At 38.6% G+C, this 20,118-nt stretch overlaps 7 protein-coding genes across 7 annotated transcripts; 2 read left to right on the top strand and 5 right to left on the bottom strand.

The window, feature by feature from the left end:
* Positions 1-571: 571 nt before the first annotated feature.
* Positions 572-3,410, bottom strand: dis1 (TOG/XMAP215 microtubule plus end tracking polymerase Dis1; the record flags this gene model as incomplete). The annotated part of the gene is made up of 2 exons (XM_056182989.1): positions 572-3,163; positions 3,360-3,410. The coding sequence occupies 2 exons, from the start codon at positions 3,408-3,410 to the stop codon at positions 572-574; spliced, it is 2,643 nt and encodes an 880-aa protein (XP_056039006.1).
* Positions 3,411-4,102: 692 nt separating this feature from the next.
* On the top strand, positions 4,103-5,107 carry SOMG_04201 (short chain dehydrogenase; the record flags this gene model as incomplete). The annotated part of the gene is made up of 1 exon (XM_056182988.1): positions 4,103-5,107. One exon carries the CDS (start codon positions 4,103-4,105, stop codon positions 5,105-5,107), a length of 1,005 nt encoding a protein of 334 aa, XP_056039022.1.
* An 877-nt stretch (positions 5,108-5,984) lies between these two features.
* On the top strand, positions 5,985-7,700 carry mmi1 (nucleus specific RNA binding exosome specificity factor Mmi1; the record flags this gene model as incomplete). Its single annotated transcript, XM_056182987.1, has 5 exons — positions 5,985-6,066; positions 6,179-7,111; positions 7,165-7,280; positions 7,332-7,483; positions 7,544-7,700. The coding sequence occupies 5 exons, from the start codon at positions 5,985-5,987 to the stop codon at positions 7,698-7,700; spliced, it is 1,440 nt and encodes a 479-aa protein (XP_056039041.1).
* Positions 7,701-8,474: 774 nt separating this feature from the next.
* Positions 8,475-11,312, bottom strand: ago1 (argonaute; the record flags this gene model as incomplete). Its single annotated transcript, XM_056182986.1, has 2 exons — positions 8,475-10,853; positions 11,175-11,312. 2 exons carry the CDS (start codon positions 11,310-11,312, stop codon positions 8,475-8,477), a joined length of 2,517 nt encoding a protein of 838 aa, XP_056039454.1.
* Positions 11,313-11,992: 680 nt separating this feature from the next.
* Positions 11,993-13,874, bottom strand: cyp9 (WD repeat containing cyclophilin family peptidyl-prolyl cis-trans isomerase Cyp9; the record flags this gene model as incomplete). The annotated part of the gene is made up of 2 exons (XM_056182985.1): positions 11,993-13,758; positions 13,808-13,874. 2 exons carry the CDS (start codon positions 13,872-13,874, stop codon positions 11,993-11,995), a joined length of 1,833 nt encoding a protein of 610 aa, XP_056039455.1.
* Positions 13,875-13,992: 118 nt separating this feature from the next.
* Positions 13,993-16,844, bottom strand: pex1 (AAA family ATPase Pex1; the record flags this gene model as incomplete). The annotated part of the gene is made up of 2 exons (XM_056182984.1): positions 13,993-16,545; positions 16,590-16,844. The coding sequence occupies 2 exons, from the start codon at positions 16,842-16,844 to the stop codon at positions 13,993-13,995; spliced, it is 2,808 nt and encodes a 935-aa protein (XP_056039568.1).
* Positions 16,845-17,077: 233 nt separating this feature from the next.
* qns1 (glutamine-dependent NAD(+) synthetase Qns1) lies at positions 17,078-19,494 on the bottom strand (the record flags this gene model as incomplete). Its single annotated transcript, XM_056182983.1, has 6 exons — positions 17,078-17,302; positions 17,347-17,674; positions 17,718-18,129; positions 18,170-19,179; positions 19,255-19,371; positions 19,466-19,494. 6 exons carry the CDS (start codon positions 19,492-19,494, stop codon positions 17,078-17,080), a joined length of 2,121 nt encoding a protein of 706 aa, XP_056038933.1.
* Between the last annotated feature and the right edge of the window lie 624 nt (positions 19,495-20,118).

Raw genomic sequence — 20,118 nt, 5'->3', positions numbered from 1 at the left:
CATAGCCTTGGCTTAAATATAACAAAACGACAGTAAGAAATGTGGAAGTCTAGCGGCCAAGATATAGCTAGCCAGAAGAATTGAAAATGGCTTCGAGAGAACCAACGAAACTGAGACCGACATTTTACATGGGCTCAGTGGATCGTTTTCAAATTATTTGTTCATCTGATATTCACAACAAATAGAAGATAGACTCTTCATTTTCTTCCTTCACCTTGCTAACTATTTCTTGGTTTCCGCTCGTAATGGTATGACACCAACTTTCCCTTTCATTACATCTTGAAACGATGATTCGGTAAAGTGTATGTTTTACCAGACAATACAATCATTGTGTATCTCCAACCATGCATGCTTTTGTCATCTTTAATGAAAAAGTAAAATTCCTTCGTTTCCCTCGGGGAAAAGAATGTTCCTGCAAGAACGCCTGCAAAAAGAAAGAAAATAAACAAAAAACTAAAACTAAAACTTAAAGCGAAAATGAAAATGAAAAAAATAAACCAATAAACCAATAGAACCCATGCTGAGACCGCTTTTCAATGCTTGTGTCGAAGATTTCCAGTGTTTCTTAAAATTAGCTTCGCTTCATCCTTTGAATTTGTTCCAACAAATGCGTAGAGATATCTGTCCCCTCGGACCACGATGACATACTTTTTGAAGGGGAATGTGAAGAAAAACTATTAGAATGATCATTGCTAGTAGAAAAAAGCGATGGTCGCGAATAAGCCGTGGGCTTTTGTAACATTGATCCTGCAAGCGACTGTCGTACCGGAAGTAGTGTTGATCGCCGAATACTTCTTGAAGGTTCTTCTGAATTTCCAAAATGACTTTTTCTAGTATAGGGATAACTTGGCTCGTCTTCTCTTTTAATTGCATTTTCCACTTCCTTGGAATCAATGTCCATGGAATTCTCATCCACAGTTTCTTGCCGGTGCTCTAATTCCAACAAGACCTCCTGCAATCGATTGCTCAGCCGATTCACTTCTTCTTGCAAGGATACAAGCTTCGAATCTTTTTGACTAATAATCCCTTGGTAGTTATCAAGCTGTTCACGTAATTCAGCATTTGCAATTTGAAGATCATTAATTTCCCGGAATAATCGTTCTCTTTCCAGAGCATCCTCTGTTTGCTGGACTTGCCGGATGGCTTTCTCTTCCCTCAAAAGATCCAACTCAATTTTTTCAGACAACGTAATAGTCACTAGATTCGACGTACTTACACTAGCTTGCTTGCTTGTTGGAGAAACGTGCTCTTTTATTGTGGATTTCATCAACAGGCTTGGCTGGGTCTTTGTCGACAAGCGATTCGATTCTACCTTTTTCGTCACTGTCGGCGTCAAAACTTCGTTTGTCTGCTTCATCGCGCCAATCAACGCTGGATTGGGAACCGGTTTTAGAGCAGAGTTGCTTATTCTATGGTTCATGGCTTGCGAACGAAGACTAGAAGACAATGACTTAACAGGGGAAGACCTGCGAGACGGAGATTCTTCAGGTACATTTGCCTGCACGGGAGCCAAAGGCGAAGACGTAAAGTTGGGAGATAAAATTGGCTTCACAGGAGATGGCTTTAAAGGAGAGGCTACCCGAGGAAGTTTCGGTCTCGGAGGTTGATTGGGATGTGCTTGTACCTGAATATTTTCTGAAAGCTCAATCACCTTTTGCAACCTTTTCGGATCAAGTCCGACAATATACTTGGATAGGATTGCTTGTCCAAACATTTGCATAAGAGTAGCGAGTACCTCCGTTGTTGCTGTTCGAACGGGTTCAAATGTATCATTAACTAGAATCAAACACCGATTGCACAACATTTCCAGAGAAACTTTTGGAGGACATGAGTCCATACGTTGAAGACAGTGAGTAAACCAATGCAAGGTTTCTGTCTTTACTTGAGGATTTTTATGCCCCAAAAATTCCAAGGCTTGATCAGCGAGCTCATTAAAACCACAAGCTTCGAACATTGCATTTGCCGCGCCAAAGAGAACGTTTACTAATGAAGGCTTTCTCTCTTTAAACCTTTCAAATAATGGAAGAAATACGACAGGTACGTAAGGCACTTCTTTTTTCTTCAGCGCATTTGAGACAGCTATCAATAATTGTCCGGCGGTTCCAACCACAACGACATTAGCGTCTCTTAATGATTTAGCAATGACTCGAAATAATTCATCGTAATCCCCTTCTTGGTAGCATGGATATTTACATACTTCGTGAAGGTTATCTAGAGCTTCTTTGCGGTCCTTCCACTTGGGCGAAGACAAGGCACTATAAAATTCTGGAGTTAATTTAGAAAGAATGTCAATTGGGGCATCAAAAGATGATGGCTTTATGGGAGAAACAGAAGAGCGAGACGGATGAGGAATGGCTAAAGACGGTTTCATCGCACGGGAATTCCCAGAAGCGCTGCCCAGCTTTGGGTTTGGGATAGGAAGGTGTGCAGATGCTTTTTGATCCAAGGAACCATTCTCGTTTAAAACAGGAGATTTTGCAGCAGCGGAAATAGATGAACGATTGCTAGCCGATGCAGGCGGCTTTATAATTAAAGGAGGAGCTGATTGAAAGAGCGACTCAAGATCGGATATTTGTATGGGTTTTAATTGAGGAAACAAGTTTACTTTAAGGGAATCACCCACCCAGCGGTAAACCTGAACGGCAAGCTTCGACGCTTCCTGACGTACGTTTTTATCTGACTGAGCAAACAAACCAGGAAGAAGCTTATATAAATGAGAAGGAGGAATGGTAGGTATACCGTATTTTTCAATAAATAGACAGAGTTCTTTAATGGAAGCCATAGCTTGTTTTGGGTGTTTCACTTTACAACTACTCAAAAGGCCATCTATAACTGCATCCATAGCGCCAGCGCCGGCCAAAAGTAAAAGTGCCTGATGAGTAAAGTCTCTGATGGACGGTCTTGTTGAAGGAAGACATTTTTCAAGTAATGAAGGGATAACAATCAGCTTTGAACTGGAGATACCCTTTCTTTGGGATTTATCTAAAAATACACAAAGAACTTTTAGTGCGCATTCCTGAGTTGAAACATTACTATCGCAGAGTCCGCGCTTCCATAAACCGGGGTCTTGGATCCAAGGCTGAAAGGACGAGTCATTCTCATCAGATGCCCTTGTAAATACCGTAAATAGTTCTTCATACGCTGTGAGTCTGGTTTTCCATGCCTAGATGCTGTTAGAAAATACTAGAAAAAAATAATATCGTTGAAAAGGAAAGAAATTCGCATTTGAAAAACACTCTTCTATGAATATCAATGTTAGGACGCTTCATTGCTTGAAAATAAAATAAATAAGCAACTGTTTGTTTTTGGATCCACCTATTCTCTGCTTTTCATCTTTTCATATACTTTTATAAAAATACCTTTTCTGAAATTTGATTCAGGATCCGGTCGTTGAATTCGTCTATATCCATTTGTTCAATTTAGCAAGACTCACTACTAAAAAAAGAACGCTGTCATAAAGAGCTTTAATAAAAGAAAGACATATAAAAATTCTGTTTGAAATAGAAAAAACCAAGCAAGTTGGGTTCTATGGTCTTAGTTGTGTTGAACAGTGGAATAAAAGCGAGTAACATTGTTCTCCGATCGAAAAAGCAGGATTTGGATGTAAACAACCCGAAGGTTTTCTTCATACCATTGAATTTCCGAGAAGCCAAAATACTTTTGTTTTCATTTTCTTCTCTCTGCAATGCTTTTTTTGCTCATGAAAGAGACCCGTGAGTGAATGCTGAACAAACAACGAAAACAAAACCGAGCAAAATACCAAACAGTTCCAATCAAGTACAAATGTAGGAGGATATACCGGAAGGGAACGCTTTTCTCTAAAGGTTTGTAGACATCATCGTATCTCTGAGCATTACAAAAGTCTCCAACAGAGGTTAAAAAAGCAATTCATGTACATTTTGTTACAAAGCAACATTTAATATGTAGTTTTCTACAGCAATCAAATCTTTTTGTTCTTTGCTCTTTTATCGACTTCATGTTATCTATGTTGATACATTAGTCTGAAACTTAGTTAGGATTCTTACATTAACGTAACACACTTTACACTAGGTATAAAGGGATCATTATCTTTGACTTCACCTTTTCCTCTTTCTCAAGGATCATGTTTGGAAATTTAGGTGATTTATGCGCAAAGATTGCTGGAACAAATGTACCAGAATGGTCATTTCAAGACATTCCTAATTTACATGGCAAAGTAGCTGTCGTAACGGGATCTTCTAGTGGAATCGGTTATGTTACTGCTTTACAATTGGCAATTAAAGGTGCAAAAGTTTATTTGGCAGGCCGCAATGAAGAAAAATACATTACGGCGATAAAGAATATACAAGAAGAATGCAAAGACGCCGACGTTGTCTTCTTGCATATGGATTTGCTTGATTTTGAAAGTGTCTATCAAGCTGCAGAAGTATTTTTGGCAAAGGAAACAAAACTGGATCTTTTAATCAATAATGCTGGTATGATGTTTGGCAAGTACCAGTTGACAAAGGATGGCTATGAAAGGCAAATTCAAACGAATTATCTATCGCCCTACTTATTCACATACCTTCTTATTCCTGCATTGCGCCGTGCTGCAGAGCAATCAAAACCTGGTGATGTGCGCATCGTGAACGTTTCCAGTATGGGCTATATGTTTGCTCCCTACAGTGGAATCTACTTTCCAGACATTAATCTTCCTCACGTTTTGGGAGGAGAACAGACACGTTATGGACAAACAAAGTATGCCAATATCCTTCATGCACTGGCTCTCGCCGATCGCCTGGAAAAATATGGTATCTACTCTGTCAGCTTACATCCGGGTATAGTGAGAACGAATATTTTTCAGAACGCTCAAGGATTTATCCAAGGATCCCTTCACAAGATCTTTCAGTTATATCCTTTTAACCTTGCGGTCCTTGATCCGATCTTGGGATCATATACCACATTATACGCTGCCACGAACCCCATCATCTCTGAACAGAAATTGAATGGATGCTTTTATCGGGCGGTTGCTCAAAAGTCAACCTGTTACCGTAACCAAGACCCTGCTCTTGTGAATGAGCTATGGGAATTTACCCACCAAATTTTTGAGAAGCTTCATTATCTCCCTTCAAACGACAGTTTCAAGTAAGATTCTTTTTCTTTGCTTCACAAAGATCTATATGTGTCCGTAAATCTCAATTTATAAGCCATGAATCGAACTATATACACATAATTTTATTTTTACTTATGACATTTATGAGCAAATGTTGTTGCTGCTGAACAATAATCTACGATAGTAAAATATAGTGCAATTTGGAAATGTAAACCAAGCCTAGAAAATGGAAACCGCTTTACAATACTATGAGTTTTATGTTTTAAACAATAACAGTAAAAAACCATATCCTCGTAAAAGTTTTTAGTCGAAGCATGTCTTCATGAAGCTCCATGTTTTGATTTACATGAATCTTCAACAAAAATACATTTTCTATATTGATTATTTATCCTTTATAGATCCATACATTTCTTTGACCTCGCTATCGGTATAATGGAAACCTATGATTTGAACTGAGATGTCCCATTCTTGCCTTTCCAACCTACTCTCTTCCCACCGCAGCATATTTGTGGAAGTAGAAGTGTTGCTTCCTCACAAATAACTAATTAAACAATTAATCAGCTGTTCAATTTTAATTTTGTAATTGGCACTTTGGCTAGAGGTAGCTGCAACCTCCTGTTTATATATATTTTTTTTGGAGACCTTTTTGTTTTATCATTTGGTTTTGGCGTGAAAAAATTACAAGACACTTGTAATAAAAAAAAAGACAAAAGTTTTGCTTTTTGATCATTTAAAACTTGTCAAGTTTTATTTTTGGTATTCGCTTACAAGATTAACCGTCGACGATCAATTTAATTTTGAACAGTTCTCTCTCTATCTCTAATACAAGAGATTGTGAACATATCGGAATTATTAATCAAAACTTCATTTAACTTGAAAGCTTGAAAATTTGCATTGTACGAATTCTTGGAGAATGTCAAACACAAACTTTAATTCTCAGTCTTCTAAACAATTACCTGAACTTCCAAATTTGGAGGTTTTACGAAGCTTATGGCGTAAGTTAAAGACATTAAAGTGGAAGAATTTCCGCTTGTTGAATTCGTCAAAAAGATGTGATTGAAACATACATATTGCTTGCTTGGACATTATGAACTAATCTATGTTTAGCTTCTCAACCGTCAAACGAATCTAATGACTCCAGGAGTGTCTGGTCGAATAGACCAGCGGAGCCTGTTCATGTGCTATCAAATCCTGCTGCAAATAGTTTTACTTCTCCTTTAAAACGACCTGCTCCTGATTCTCGCGATGCTCCTATGGGAAGAAGAATTATGGTTGACGATCCACGCTTAGCGAAGCCTGTGAAGTACGATTTTACCCGGCACTGCACAGATTATGGTCATTCTTACGAATGGCCTTACTTTCGCTCTGTTCGTCGTGAATCGTTGATGTATGGACCACCTGCTGCTGTTCCTCCTGAATCCCCTGTGTTCCCACCATATGCTCCCGAGTCAGCTGGTCTACAACCCAAATACTATCCACCCGAGTCCGATGCCCCTGCCGCGTATTATGACCGCACTCGATTTGGATTGCAGCCTCCTTCAAAACGAAGAACATTGAGTCCTCCTCTAAGAAGAGTTGTTGACCCATATGGTCCTCGCTTTGCTGAAGATGATCCATACTCGAAATCACCCTATGCATTGGCTGGAGATCGCCCTCCTTTATCAGCTCCTATGTATCCTGTTGGCTATCCCCCATATAGTGCGAAAGCTCCCTCCCAAATAAACACTGATGATTTTCGTGGTAGCGCCAGTAGATATCCTTTGGCAGCTGGTGACGTTCGCGCTTCTCATTCTCCTAGCCTCATTGACCCTTATGCTCATCGTCCTGTTGCAGACGTTGCTTATGCGGATCGTGCTCACTATGCCATGAATACAGAGCCTTATTCGGCTCCCCCGCCTAGAAAGGAAAAACCGAAGCCACGTCCTCCTACTCCACCTCCTTTGAATTTTTCGAGAGCGAGTGAGTACAGAAATGACAAAGGTGAACGGATATCTATGATAAATCCTCGTGTGATCCTTGATGAAACTGGAAAGTCTGGTCGTATGTTTAAAACTCAGTTGGCGTAGTGTGTTCGTTTTGATTAACCAATCTAGGCTCTCGCTATTTCATTATGCTTTGTGATAACGAAACTGCGATTTCTCATGCGAAGAAAACGTCCATTTGGGCTGTAAAGCACGAAGCAGCTTCCCGTGTGTCCGATGCTTATAAGGTACTATTAACACATATAAAAATGTTACTCATTTTACTAACTTTATAACAGAACGCTAGTATATATTTTATTTTTATCGCAAAGCCAACAAATAACGCTCTCGGCTATGCTCAAGTCGTTAGTGATTTGAATAGTGCAGAGCTTCCATTTTGGGCAGATAATGCTACTTATGCTGGAGGTGTCCGCGTGAAGTGGATTAAAACGTAAGTTTGAACAAATTTATATTATTTTATTTTAAGTATGAATGAATATTAACATAGCAGTTGCAATCTTTTCTCTGCTGAAATCTCTGATATCGTTGGACGAATGAACCATGGAGCAACCGCTAGAGATGGAATGGAAATGATGTACGACGAAGGTTGCCGTCTTTGCATTTTGGTTAACTCGGCCATCATGAAGCGAATTGGGCGCGATCGGTAAAGAGTTCTAAACATAAAAGATTCTGTTAAACCGCCGATACAGTTCTGCTTGCCGAAACTACAACTCCGTAAAAACAAGAAACATTTGAAGTGCAAGTAAAAAACTTGAAACACGTTTTTGACTAAAATATACTTTGTGAATTATGAATTTTCACTCCATGGAAGTTTACTAAAACGGTTTCAGTTCGCTTCGCTTTTGAATCACTCAAATTTAATAACGCCTTGTCTAACTTAGATATTTAATGAAAGTCTTGGTTATCGAATCAATAAACAGATCAAAAATTCTAACTGAGTACTTTTTGGCACAGTTGAACCCTAATGATTTACTTTTGCGTGAAAAAGGAAGGTCAAAAGATTGATATATTCTTTTCACCGATTACTTCTTGCTAAACGTGTGATTGTCTTGTTTTGAAACAGGAGTTGCAATTATGCTTTGAATTTTATCAGCATTAACAATGCGATTGCTTTTTGACTATGACTGTAATTTGTTGAGGTCTTACTTTGCATTGACTACTAATTCTAGGATGTTGAAATGATTCGTATTCAAATTGTAGAAGCTAGAGATAATTAACAATTTTTGAATCAGTCATATGTGCAGCTTCGTCATTGTGGATATGGTAGCTCATTTCATTTCGAGTAAAATTTTGGTGAATACCATATTAGCGACAGTTATGCAAGAAAGACCTTACAACACCAGCATTTCCAACGTGATAAATGATTAAAACATTTATACTTGACTAGTTGAATGAGTTGAACAACGAAAACGGAAAAGAAATTACATAAACCACATTTTGCTTTTCAGTTTGCCAGAAATCTCAGCTAATGGTTTTACAGTTTCTTCAGAATTTTCTTCCGAGACAACACTATCCGTATCGTTGTCTAACGTCGGATCTTGGAACTTTGCTAAATTACTTACAAGATGGGCATAGTATACAGGTGGAACCAAAGACACAGAGGTAGTAGATCTTGCATACACATAACACAAATTGTTACACAATGCTTGAAACTGATCAGGGGGCATTCGAATTTCGTCGTGAAGAACAGTGTAATGCACAGGAGCGGTAACACCTTGGAGTGTTGCGTGAGAAATTAAGTAAAAATCGTATTCAAATGGATGAGTAACATTTTTCTCAATTATTGTACCTGGGAGAGGATTTCCATTTTTATCACCATCCTGCTTATTTTTAATAAAAAAGCGAGCGTGGTGTCGCTTTTGAGTTGTGCAAACCGTTACTTTTGGGTTGTAATTTAGCGAAAGCTTCTGGAAAGCTGCTTTAATTTCACCAAGCTCTTGCTCAATAACAAATTTAAACTGACCTTCAGACGTACCATCACGGAAATAGATAATTCTTTGCGGTATTGCCCCAGTCGATGCTTTAAATCCTTGCAGAAGATGGACTATTACGTCCTTCATATCATCAATAACTTCTTGATGTCGAGGAATGGCGCGTGAAACTGCTGTATACTTACTACCTTCAAGGTTTAGAGATCCCACTAAGGAAGCGATAGATACGCCTGATGCCCCGACACCAGGATGATAGACATCTGCACCAATAATCAGAGTTGGAACAGTTCCAAGCGGATTAGATTTAGCCTGTAAGACCGTATTTATTCCACCAAGTTTAGCATTTATTTTCATTCCAAGATTGGCGCAATATTGTGGTTTCGCCGCCTGGATGTGATGGCTCAAGGCGCACTGAGATGGTATACCCAATGTTGTGTTACAAATGCGCTTTATGGACCCGTATGGTTCCGGAGAATTCCTGTCAACGATAAAAAACAAATAATCAGGAGGGCACTTGCTAACAAGTTCAGCCTTTCGATACAGACCTTTAACAGACTCTGAAATGTTTGCCCGTGCATCGGCATACATAATAGGAGGTTTCTTCTGAGAGAACTGAATACCCAGCCCAGTCAAGGCTTGCACATAAGTTTTCACGAAATTTTCAATGACTACAGTAGGTAGTTTTCGACTCGATGTAAAACACATGACTGCCCATGACTTAACAGGTGCACCAGCAGGTTTAAAGAATCGTTTTCCACGTAAATTCCAGCTGCCACCTGTTGGTCGTTCAATTGAATTACCGCCATAACAAATGGAAGGCGTATTCAATATACGACCTGAAACGTCCGTCATGGAAGATGCTATTTTCATACCATACTCTGCCAAATAAGGATCTGTGTCCCATGCGGATTGACGAATAAATCCTTGAATCTGCTGCACACGTTCATGCGGACGTTGCGCAGCGAAACGTATCATCTTTGCAGTCTGATCGGCGTTTAATTTAGCCGTGTATCTCTGCCCTTTTTCAACGTAGCAAAGTTCCACGGGCAGCATAGCGCCATTCTTGACGACGACACAAGGCAAGTCAGGATACTGCAAACGAACATTGTGATGCTCATGGAAATATTTGGAGACGGAAATGGTTTCAGACTTACCGTTATTATTGCGGGTAAATGTTGTAGCAGAAGCACGATTGGAGGAAAATCCTTGGATAGAATACACTTTCCTGGATAAAGGCGTTCCCTGATTGTTTTTATGCTTACAGGTAACTTTCAGCAAACGAAATCTTCTTGAAAGAGTTTTAAAATCAATGCGAGTTAAGCTTTGAACATCTTTGGAGTTTGTGTATTCTAACAACAAGGAAAGAAAGGAACCGTCTCTCCAAAATGCACTCGAAGATACATCGACGTTGACGCTCATTTGGCCTTGGGTAGGTCGAATTGTTTGGTAAAAGCCTTTCCAAGCTTCTATACCGTTTCCTAATGCAAATGTAGATTCCCCACTAAAGAAGGAACGCATGAATCCATACAAGGTCTCAGAAGGCCGCTTTTTCAATAGCAAGTCTAGAAACATGATTCCATTCAAAACGTGTGGATCAAGAGCATATTTGCTATTTACAAATTCTGTCAACGTTTGCAAATTGATTGTGGTGGTCTTTTGAATGCCGAAGTCAATCAACTGTTCACGCTTCTCATTCCCAATGTTCACTGAAATGAAGAAATCAGTAATATCATCTTTCGTCCAAAGTAAACTTTTGCCATCGTAAACGCAAGATCGCCAAGATGAGCCAAGCTGTTGTTTTAATTCCTTTGAATTCCAGATTTTGTTGACCAACATACGAGTCAACCGAGAGCCATCACCTATGATCACCTAAACTATGTTAGTCGAAATAAACTAATGTAAGGAAAAAAGTTTGAAATAATCGAAAATGGTATCGGAACGACTAGGTAGAGTCAGCAAGGAAGCATTTAACGAGGAATGTAAAAACATGGGAAGAGTACAAATTCTAGAAACTGGAAATCCATCTTCATCCCAACTGTAGGTCTCAATTCTTAAAATCATCAGAAACCGATTGATGAAACAAAAACTCCAACTGGTGTCAATTTCGACTGCGAACGCTCACATCCACTACCTATACAATATACAAGCCTATGCTTGCAATAAAGAGACACTTTAGGACTAATTGCTTACATGATATTGATTAATTTTGTGGTTCGGGAGGGCATTAATCTTGAAAAAGTTGGCTTTAAGATTGACTGGCCTACCTAACTTGCCATAACCAGGACGGACTGCGCTATCCGTAGGAGGTTTATAAGGCGTAACATCCATAAGGAAAAGTCTTAGCAATCCGAGAAAATTCTTAACTGAGAAGTGTTTGTTCTGGTGTTGTTGGGCGTGTCCTCAAAATTTGGATATATACGCAATTGATAAACAATTGAGGCTTATAATAGTACGACAAAATTATTTCGTTTGAAAAGATAAAGAAGATACTTTCTTTTTAATAAAACGTTACCTCATATTAACGGTGTCGATCCAGGCCATGCCAGAGTTACATAGCCACCGAATGGCAGATACCGATACATAAGACATACACTTTAGTACATACTGCAAGAGGATGTTGAAATAACTATAAAGAGCGATACGAAACAGTATATTAAGCGCTCTTCTGAAACAAATGCTAAAACTTGACGTAAAGATGTAAAAGTAACAGAAAAGTAACAATGTAAACAAACAGCGAGGTTTTCCATGCATTTTCATAGTGGATAAAAAGAAAAAAGGTTAAAGGTTAAAGGATAAAACTTGAGTTTCCTCTAGAGCAGGCGTTTGTAGAACGAGCTTGCTTTGGTTGATAAGGTTTCACAAATTCAGTATGCAGGTTCCAGAAAAGAAACTTGAGCGAAACCATTCAGATGCACTAGAATAGCACAAAAATGTACAAATATTTTATTCTCTAGAAATCTTGTATCATACCGACAACCTAAATTAGTTTCGAGATTCCTCCGTTTTTACTAGTTATACAGGATAGAGATGTTGATGATTTTTGCGGACTCAAGAGGGCGATCAAATTTGTCCGTCTCACTTTGCTCGATACGATGAACAACATCTAACCCAGTATACGCACGACCAAATATTGTATGCTTTCCATCCAACCAGGGAGTCAAATCAGTCGTAACAAAGAATTGGGAACCATTTGTGTTGGGACCAGAATTCGCCATCGAAACCGTAAAAGGACGATCATGCTTTAGATTTGGAGAAAATTCGTCCTCAAAATCTTTACCCCAAATAGATTCTCCCCCAGTGCCATCACCTAATGGATCTCCCCCTTGAATCATGAAATTTTTTATAACGCGATGAAAGATCGTGTTATCATAGTATCCATTAACTGCGTGAGTGGTAAAATTCTGAACGGCCTTTGGTGCTTCTTCAGGTAAAAGTTTAATGCTGATATCTCCTTGGGTAGTGTGTAGTATGGCAGCTTTCCCTAGGAGTGCAGTCTTTTCTTCGGCCTTATTCGATTCATTTGCAAATCCTCCTGTATGCTCATTCAGCGTATCGCGATCAGCCAAAGTTATGTTCTCATCGGCTGATCCAAATAAATAAAAGCGTTGCTTTTTCCATGCAGTACAAAATAAAGTTGGATCTTTTCGAAAGCTTTCTTCTACCAAAGGATTGTTACTGGCCATAATTTCCAAAGATGCCATTTTCCCTTTCTTGGGAGCTCCTTGGTATAGTGAAAGTTTCACAAAACGTATACTTTCGTCTCGTCCAAGTACCCGCGCCAGCGATCCATCTGCAATCGACCGAATTTTCACTCCGAGAATACTTCCATATATAATGTAATTCTCACTTTCATCAAAAATAGCAGTTGTACCAGCTAACCACCCAAGTCGTTCTATGTCTCTTTCGATAGCCAATCTTCTTCCAAATTCTACTTGGTTCATGAAATACAAAGAGTTCACATCCTCTTTTTCCAACGCATGCTCCATTTTCTTTGCCGCATTAAAAGGATGTTCATCAAATTCCACCAATATCCGCCCACTTTTTGCATCAAAAACCCGGACTTTCCAATCCGGATAGGAAATCGAAGAAAAATATTTTCCCGATGGACTTATCTGAATAGATGATGGTACACTTTTGGATTTCTTAAAAATATATAAATCCGTTTGACTCTTTAATTCAAACATGCCTTGTGCATTTGGTTTTCCGAATGGCTCCTCTGGGCTCCAGTATTCTACCATGCCACCTTTGTCAACAGACAACATACAGTTTATGCTGCTTATATATTCCAATATATGTACGGGAGTCGAATGTTTTTTTACACTGTAAAGAACATTACCATCGCCCTCCAAATCAAACAAATACACCAATGGCGAATTGGCATCAGAAACCGCTAGCATTTCTTCTCTCATGGAAGGTGTACTAAACGAAACTAGATCGTTTGGTAGAAACTCTAAATCAATGATATTTACCATATCAATGCCTTCAACATCAAATACCTTTATAGTATTATCATCAGCACAAGTAGAAAGAATTCTTTCATTCTTACTTAAGTTAGTAGAAATCATTTTCCCATTATGTGCAGGAAAATCTTTTATATATTCTATCCCATCAGTTGTCTTATGCCAAAACTTGACATGACCATCATAACTGATCGTTAAAATGAGATTATTTTTCGTAGAATAACATGAATGTAGAGTGTCTTTATGCATAAAAGAACGTCGATATTTTGCAGCGTCAGGAATATTCTCCAATAATGACGAAGACTGGTTCTGTCCTAATAAAACAGTTAGAAAAATTCCTGGACACAGCAAGGAAATACTTACTTTTTAGTTTTTTTAAAGGAGGAGTATCCTTTTCAATTACATTCTCTGGTACTCGATCGTCTGTCATTTTAGACATGCAAGCGATTCCCCTAAACGTTGCACTTGGGTATGTCAAGTGAGTCCGTGAAGAGGAAGGGTAAAGCCGATTTTTTTGAGAACATTTCATCAGTAAGATAGCTAAGATTTTATGCTTGTCGTGTTTTAGATCCAGTATTTTTGACATTTTCTTTTTTTATATTTAAACCGGTATACGCGTACTGTTTATAAATGGACGCCAACTTGCTGTACTCCTCCTCAGATATACTAGAGTTGGTATTCTTGAAGGCGTTGATAATACATTCTTTATTAATTTCAAAATTCCTTAAACCACGGGTCGTTTCTTCATTCCCCGAGGTTAACATCGTTGTGTCCGTCACATTCTCTCTAGACAAATCCGCTGGATTCTTAAAACCGTCTTCCTCTAAGGGAAATAATTTTTCTTTTTCCAAGTATTGGTGTACGGCAATTAGATGAGCCTCTGTGAATATAGCGGATAGATCTGCGTATGAGTAGCCATCTGTTTGGGGGACTAGGTCACACACGAATGACTTATCAGCAATCTGATATTTGTCCAGCATATTCATAAAATACTCCATTCTTTCCTTTTCATCTGGTAGATCACAAAATACCAACTTGTCCAACCGACCCGGACGTAACAATGCAGGATCAATCATGTCAGGCCGAGTTGTTGCCGCCACAACATAAACACCTTCATATTGTTCAGCGCCATCTAACTGAGTAAGAAGTTGATTTACCACACGATCCGTAACACCGGTACTGTCCTGACCTCTTCGTGGTGCGATGGAATCAAATTCGTCAAAAAACAGCACACAGGGTTTAGCTAACTGTGCCCTTTCAAATAAATTTCTAATTGCTTGTTCTGAACTTCCAATATACTTATCCAAAATTTCCGGGCCTTTGATGCTAATTAACTGCACTGGAAATGCATTTGAAATAGAAAACGCCAGATGTGTTTTACCGCAACCTGAGTACCCATACAATAGGACTCCAGTAGGAAGTCGTAAAGAACATTGTTTATAAATAGCATGGTACTTCACTGGGGATTCTATAATTTCTTGCAAGACCAGTTTAGCATCCTGCATTCCCGTGACACTATTCCAGTCAATGTCATACTTGACAAACTGTGTTTTTCTTGTATGTAATGGAACATATCCTTTCAGGACAGATTCTATGCTTTCATTGACTTTACCAATATCCTCCAGTGAATCTAGCAAAGCTAGTTCACTATATACACGTTTTGTTACTAGCGATAGATCCAGAAGGGTAAAACCATCGGTCTTTTTTGACATAGTCTGCAAACAATTTTTTGGGAGAGCTTGATTTAAATTTTTTAAGAAAAAGTTCAGCATCTCTTCACGACCTTTATACGCCATCGCAGGGATAGACGCGCGCTGTTGAAAAAAAAACCGTGATTTCAAATCAGTGGGTAGTTTGGCAAAATTCTGAACAGTTGCAATTATCATAACATCTTTCTCAGACTTTAGATATGATAGCCTTTCAATAAAGTACTGAACCTGCCTTTCTGAAACAAATGACAATTCATCACTTTCATTTTCAGAGTTCCAAAAAATATCAAAATCGTCCAAAAAAATGACAGTGGGACCATATGTTACCGATTTAAATATCAGTTCGTCCCAAAATCCTGCAAACTTACTAAATGAAGTTAAGCTCAGGTCAGTACAGGAAATATATTCAGTGTGAAACACAGTAGAAGAGCAGCAGTTTTGAAATAAAGATCTCAATAAAGTTGTTTTACCTGATCCCTTAATGCCATTGACTAAAACATTGTATCCAAAATTTGTCGATGTTCGAATGCTATCCATTAACTCTTGGAAAGGGTTAGGTGCTCTTCCTGTTTTACTATAGGCAATTCCTCCATTTGCATCGAAGGACAAAGCATTGGACTCTACAGCAATGTTCTTCTCATTTTCAACGTAACCTGTGCGACCCTCTACCGAGTACAGAGCATTCAAATCAGGAATATGCAAATCCATTCCATTCATTAGATATGACTGTTTGATCCTTGAAGTAACTAAAGTAACAACAGACTCCTCCGTACTCTGTTGATTCAGCGGGCGTAGACTGAATTTTGAGGGCATCGTCCCAATATTAGCAGGCCAAATCCTAAAAAGCTGCCCAGTGAAAAAATTATAAGACGAAGCTAAACTTATCGATATGAAGAATTGTCCAGGCCATTGAAAAGGAAGTTGAATTACGCGAACAACTAAAGGAGAGGATAAACTAGATCTTAAAGGTTCTATAAAGACAGAATCTGCTGTACATTCAAGCACTCGAGGCATATATATACAGAGCTCGGGAGGACTAATGGTGTCGTTCTTTGGTACAAGATCGTTTTCAACCACAGCCCTTAAAGTAAGTTCTGAGTTATTTTCACTTACCTTTTCTCTAATGATTGGAGAAACGAGCACTTCTGAAGAGGGACTCAAACGTCCACAATGATGGAAGTTGGGTTCAGCATTCACCACCTGGAACGTAATCGAAGTTCCTGAAGGTAGAAAGATAAGAAACTTGTTCCTGCTTATAATGCGGTAACTATTAAAGAAATTTATTTCTAGCCAACTTGCATTTTGTTCTGCAATTTCCCAATCGTCAGGAGTATCAGGTTTTATCTCGAGTTTTTGAATTATATTATCAACTTTGATCAATAATAAATGAACCTTTAATATTGTTAGAAACGTGAATCATAGTCTTATGGGCATACCCTTTCAGACTCAGCTAATCCTAGAACATGAGCGTAAACAGAATCAATTTCGACAATTTCATGCGTTGAAGAGGAAGAAGGTAAGCCGGAAATACCAAAAAAGTAAGTATTTGTCGAGTCTTCACCATCTATAGTTGTTGAAACCTTCAAGCAAGCTGCGTACTCTTGTAAAGGCCCATTCAGCCGCAGTAACAAGGAATCCGGTATATTAACAAAACATGACCTTGTATTTTTTAAGGAAATTGAACAATTCATGAAAGGAAGTACAGAAAAAAATAATCTTCATTAATGAGAGGCTCGTCAACTCTAACACACTTAGTAGTTGCTGGTACAAAACGCCTTGACTTAGAAAAAGGTAGAATTGGTGAGCTACGAGTACAACCATGCTATTTTTCATAAAATACATCTTAAAAATTAGAAGAAAAAGAAGATTGCTAACGTATTTATTTAATACAAAAGTTTTTTTAGTACGACGTAAACAAATTAATTTATTGTGCTTGTCCTTTATTCATCCTTTCATGTTCTTCATACTTGGCAGCAACATCATCAATCCTCTTGTTTTGCCATGTCCAAGAGGGATATAAAAATTGCCTTAGATCATAACGATTATCGTCAACTCCATAAGTCTCGGCATGATAACTAGGTGTGAGGGTGGTCATTTTATGACGGTTAATACCGTAGTAATAGAAGAAGCGCTTCACTTTAGCAGCAATCTAAATATGCATTAGTAAAAGCATCATGCAAGCTAGGTACAAACCTCAGTAGGAGAAAGGTGATCACCCCATTTATGAATTAATTCATTAAACATACTCAAGGGGCCACACTTTCCAATCTTTCTAAGCTTTCCAAACATGCTAAGTTCGGGATAAGTCATTCCCATATCAGCTTCATCACTCTGAACATAATTACTAGTGGTGGGTTCCAACTCAGCAGTTGGAGTAGCATCCAAAAAGTTTTGGAGGATTGGTAGATCAAATTCATCCTTGGTAAATTCTAAGAATGATTTTAGATCAGTTTTTGAGATTCCACCAATGGGGTTGATATCAGCACTAGAGCAATCGTACTTGGTGAGATATCCACGTAAACTAAAATATTAGAGATATGAAGAACATTATTTTTTTTCCGTACCATTCATCAACATTAGAACTACCCAACACGAGCAAAGATCCCGAATAACCACGAACCCATGGTAAAAGTTGAGCAAACAAATAGGCTAAAAGCATTCTTGATCTTGCTTGGATATTTTGTAAAGCTAAATTCTCGGCAGTAGAGCCGCCATGGGAACGAAATTGAGGAGTTTTTCCTGTTACCATGCCGAATAGGCTTACAACCGCACGAGTCATTGTATCGATACTCAAATCCACATGGTATGATCCAATAAGGGAAGATAACTCCTTAGCACGGTTTCTTGTCTCTTTAGAAGAATTTTCAGAGCCCATAAAAGTTGTGTAGAATATATGACTAGCAAGCTCCCTGGGACAAGTTGAGGAGTAATCTTGTTGACCGACAATACGACGAACATCAGCTAAAACTGTTTGGTCTGCAACTGTTAGAATGAGTCAGAAAGTGTTCAAACTTACCATTATCTTTGATAGCATTCGTAACAATTCTACACATGCTATGAACAATCACAGCACTAGAAGCTGAATCTAAACCACCACTCAAGGGTAAAAAGAATCCACCTGAACGGGATCTTCTCAAGTAGTCCCAAAGCCAGCAGGCTGGACCATATGCAATCTCTTCCTGAGGAGAAACTATACGAATGGGTCTTTCTTCGGTAGGCTTGTTGTGCATGTCAAAGTTCTGTTTAAATGAACTAAGGCTAAAGTCGACATATATACGCTCGTATGAAGGGCGAGTAATTCCTTGTAATCCGTGCGAGGGTTGAAATCTGTTTGAGCGAACTTTATCAACATTAGCCGTAGCTGAAACGACTTCTACATCTCTTAAACTAAATTGACTACCCTGAGCTAGCAGTTCTCCGTTAGCAAGGATCATAGCGCATCCGTCGTAGTACAAGCGACCACCATCGCAGCCTCTTTGGTTGCTATACAAGTAAATACCACCACATTTTTGCGTGGAGTTTTGGATGAGCCTGTAACGTGTGGATAGTTTTCGAAGCTCGTGATGCGAACCAGAGGCGTTCAAAAATACTTCTACACCGTCTAGGGCCATATCCACATGAGGGCTGTCAGGGGTAAATAATTCCTCGCAAGTCTCAATGCCTACAACGGTATCTTTACACTGAAGAATAGCATCGCCAATGGGAACTTGCTTTTGACCGAGTGATTCACCAACCGAGGTGGGTAAGTAGAATGATTCAACGACACGAGGACGTAACCAAGGAGTGAACCAGCGAGATTCACGAAAATTTCCATCATCGCAAAGCCATAATTTAGGTCGGATCAATAAGATTTTTCCATCCAAAGCTATGATACGACAATTATGGCGTACTGACTTGTGCATGACAGGCATTCCAATATCAAGTAAAATATCTTGGCAATTGGGATGCTTTATAATCCAGCAAAGCATTTCCCATGAATGGGTATAAGTATCGGTTTCAAGAAAATGATCTTCGCATCCATAACCACTGTAGCATGTTAGTTACATCAAGAAAACTGCAACGCCTAAATGCAAATCAAAACATTCAACTGATGTGACATACGTTATTTCCAACTCAGGACCAAGGCGAAGACGAGCCTTTTGTTCCTTCGCTTGCTTGATTGATTCAATGATTCTATCCCGGTTCCCTTCAAAATCAAGAGCCCATTGATTCAGCTGACTAAATGAATGGTGAGAATTTGTTATATATTTTTTTTATGGAGTAGAGATGATAGTAGAAAAAGTGTGTATTATTCTCAAAGCTCAATTCATACCAAGATGCAATGGTAACGTAGTGCTCCATTTTTATTGTTCACCAAGTGTCGTCTAGCAAGAAGAGAAGACGTTTATATGTATACAAAAAGATAATCCAAAAAAACAAAAATGAAACGGTTAAAATTCCGTCTTCAACCGGGCTGAGATTCACGTAGTCACAGTCAGTTAGCGTTATGAGGTAGACGATGAATTTGAGTACGAAATAAATAACAGGAGAAGAGGCAAATAGCTGAAGGATACGCTGCCATGACTCTATCATTAATTACATATTTACGAAATGTCAAGAATTTTTTTTTTTTTAAAAAAAAAAGAAAGACAATAAACTGTTTTCTTGAGAGGAAAGTATAACACCCTAGTTAAATATACAAATGCATTCATGTAAAGTCGAAGTACGGTTCTGTAAAGGTAATAAAGTGAGAAACATCTTCTACTGTATGTTTTAAAGGTATTCGTGCTTTACGAGCGCTGTATAGGCTATGTTCTCTGTATCGGGTACTATAGATGTTCACAAACTACATGAAACTGGAAACACTACTTTTAATTTATGATCAAATAGAAATTGACTACTGAAGATGTGATCCAACATCTTTTTGATGCAATAAAATCCCATATACCTTGTCTAAATAAAACGAGAATATCACAAACACGAAAG

Source organism: Schizosaccharomyces osmophilus, chromosome 3 (assembly GCF_027921745.1).
Source record: "Schizosaccharomyces osmophilus chromosome 3, complete sequence".
Taxonomy (NCBI): Eukaryota; Fungi; Ascomycota; class Schizosaccharomycetes; order Schizosaccharomycetales; family Schizosaccharomycetaceae; genus Schizosaccharomyces; species Schizosaccharomyces osmophilus.
The sequence above is the reverse complement of the archived record's forward strand: the minus strand, read 5'-3'. Positions and strand labels throughout refer to the sequence as shown.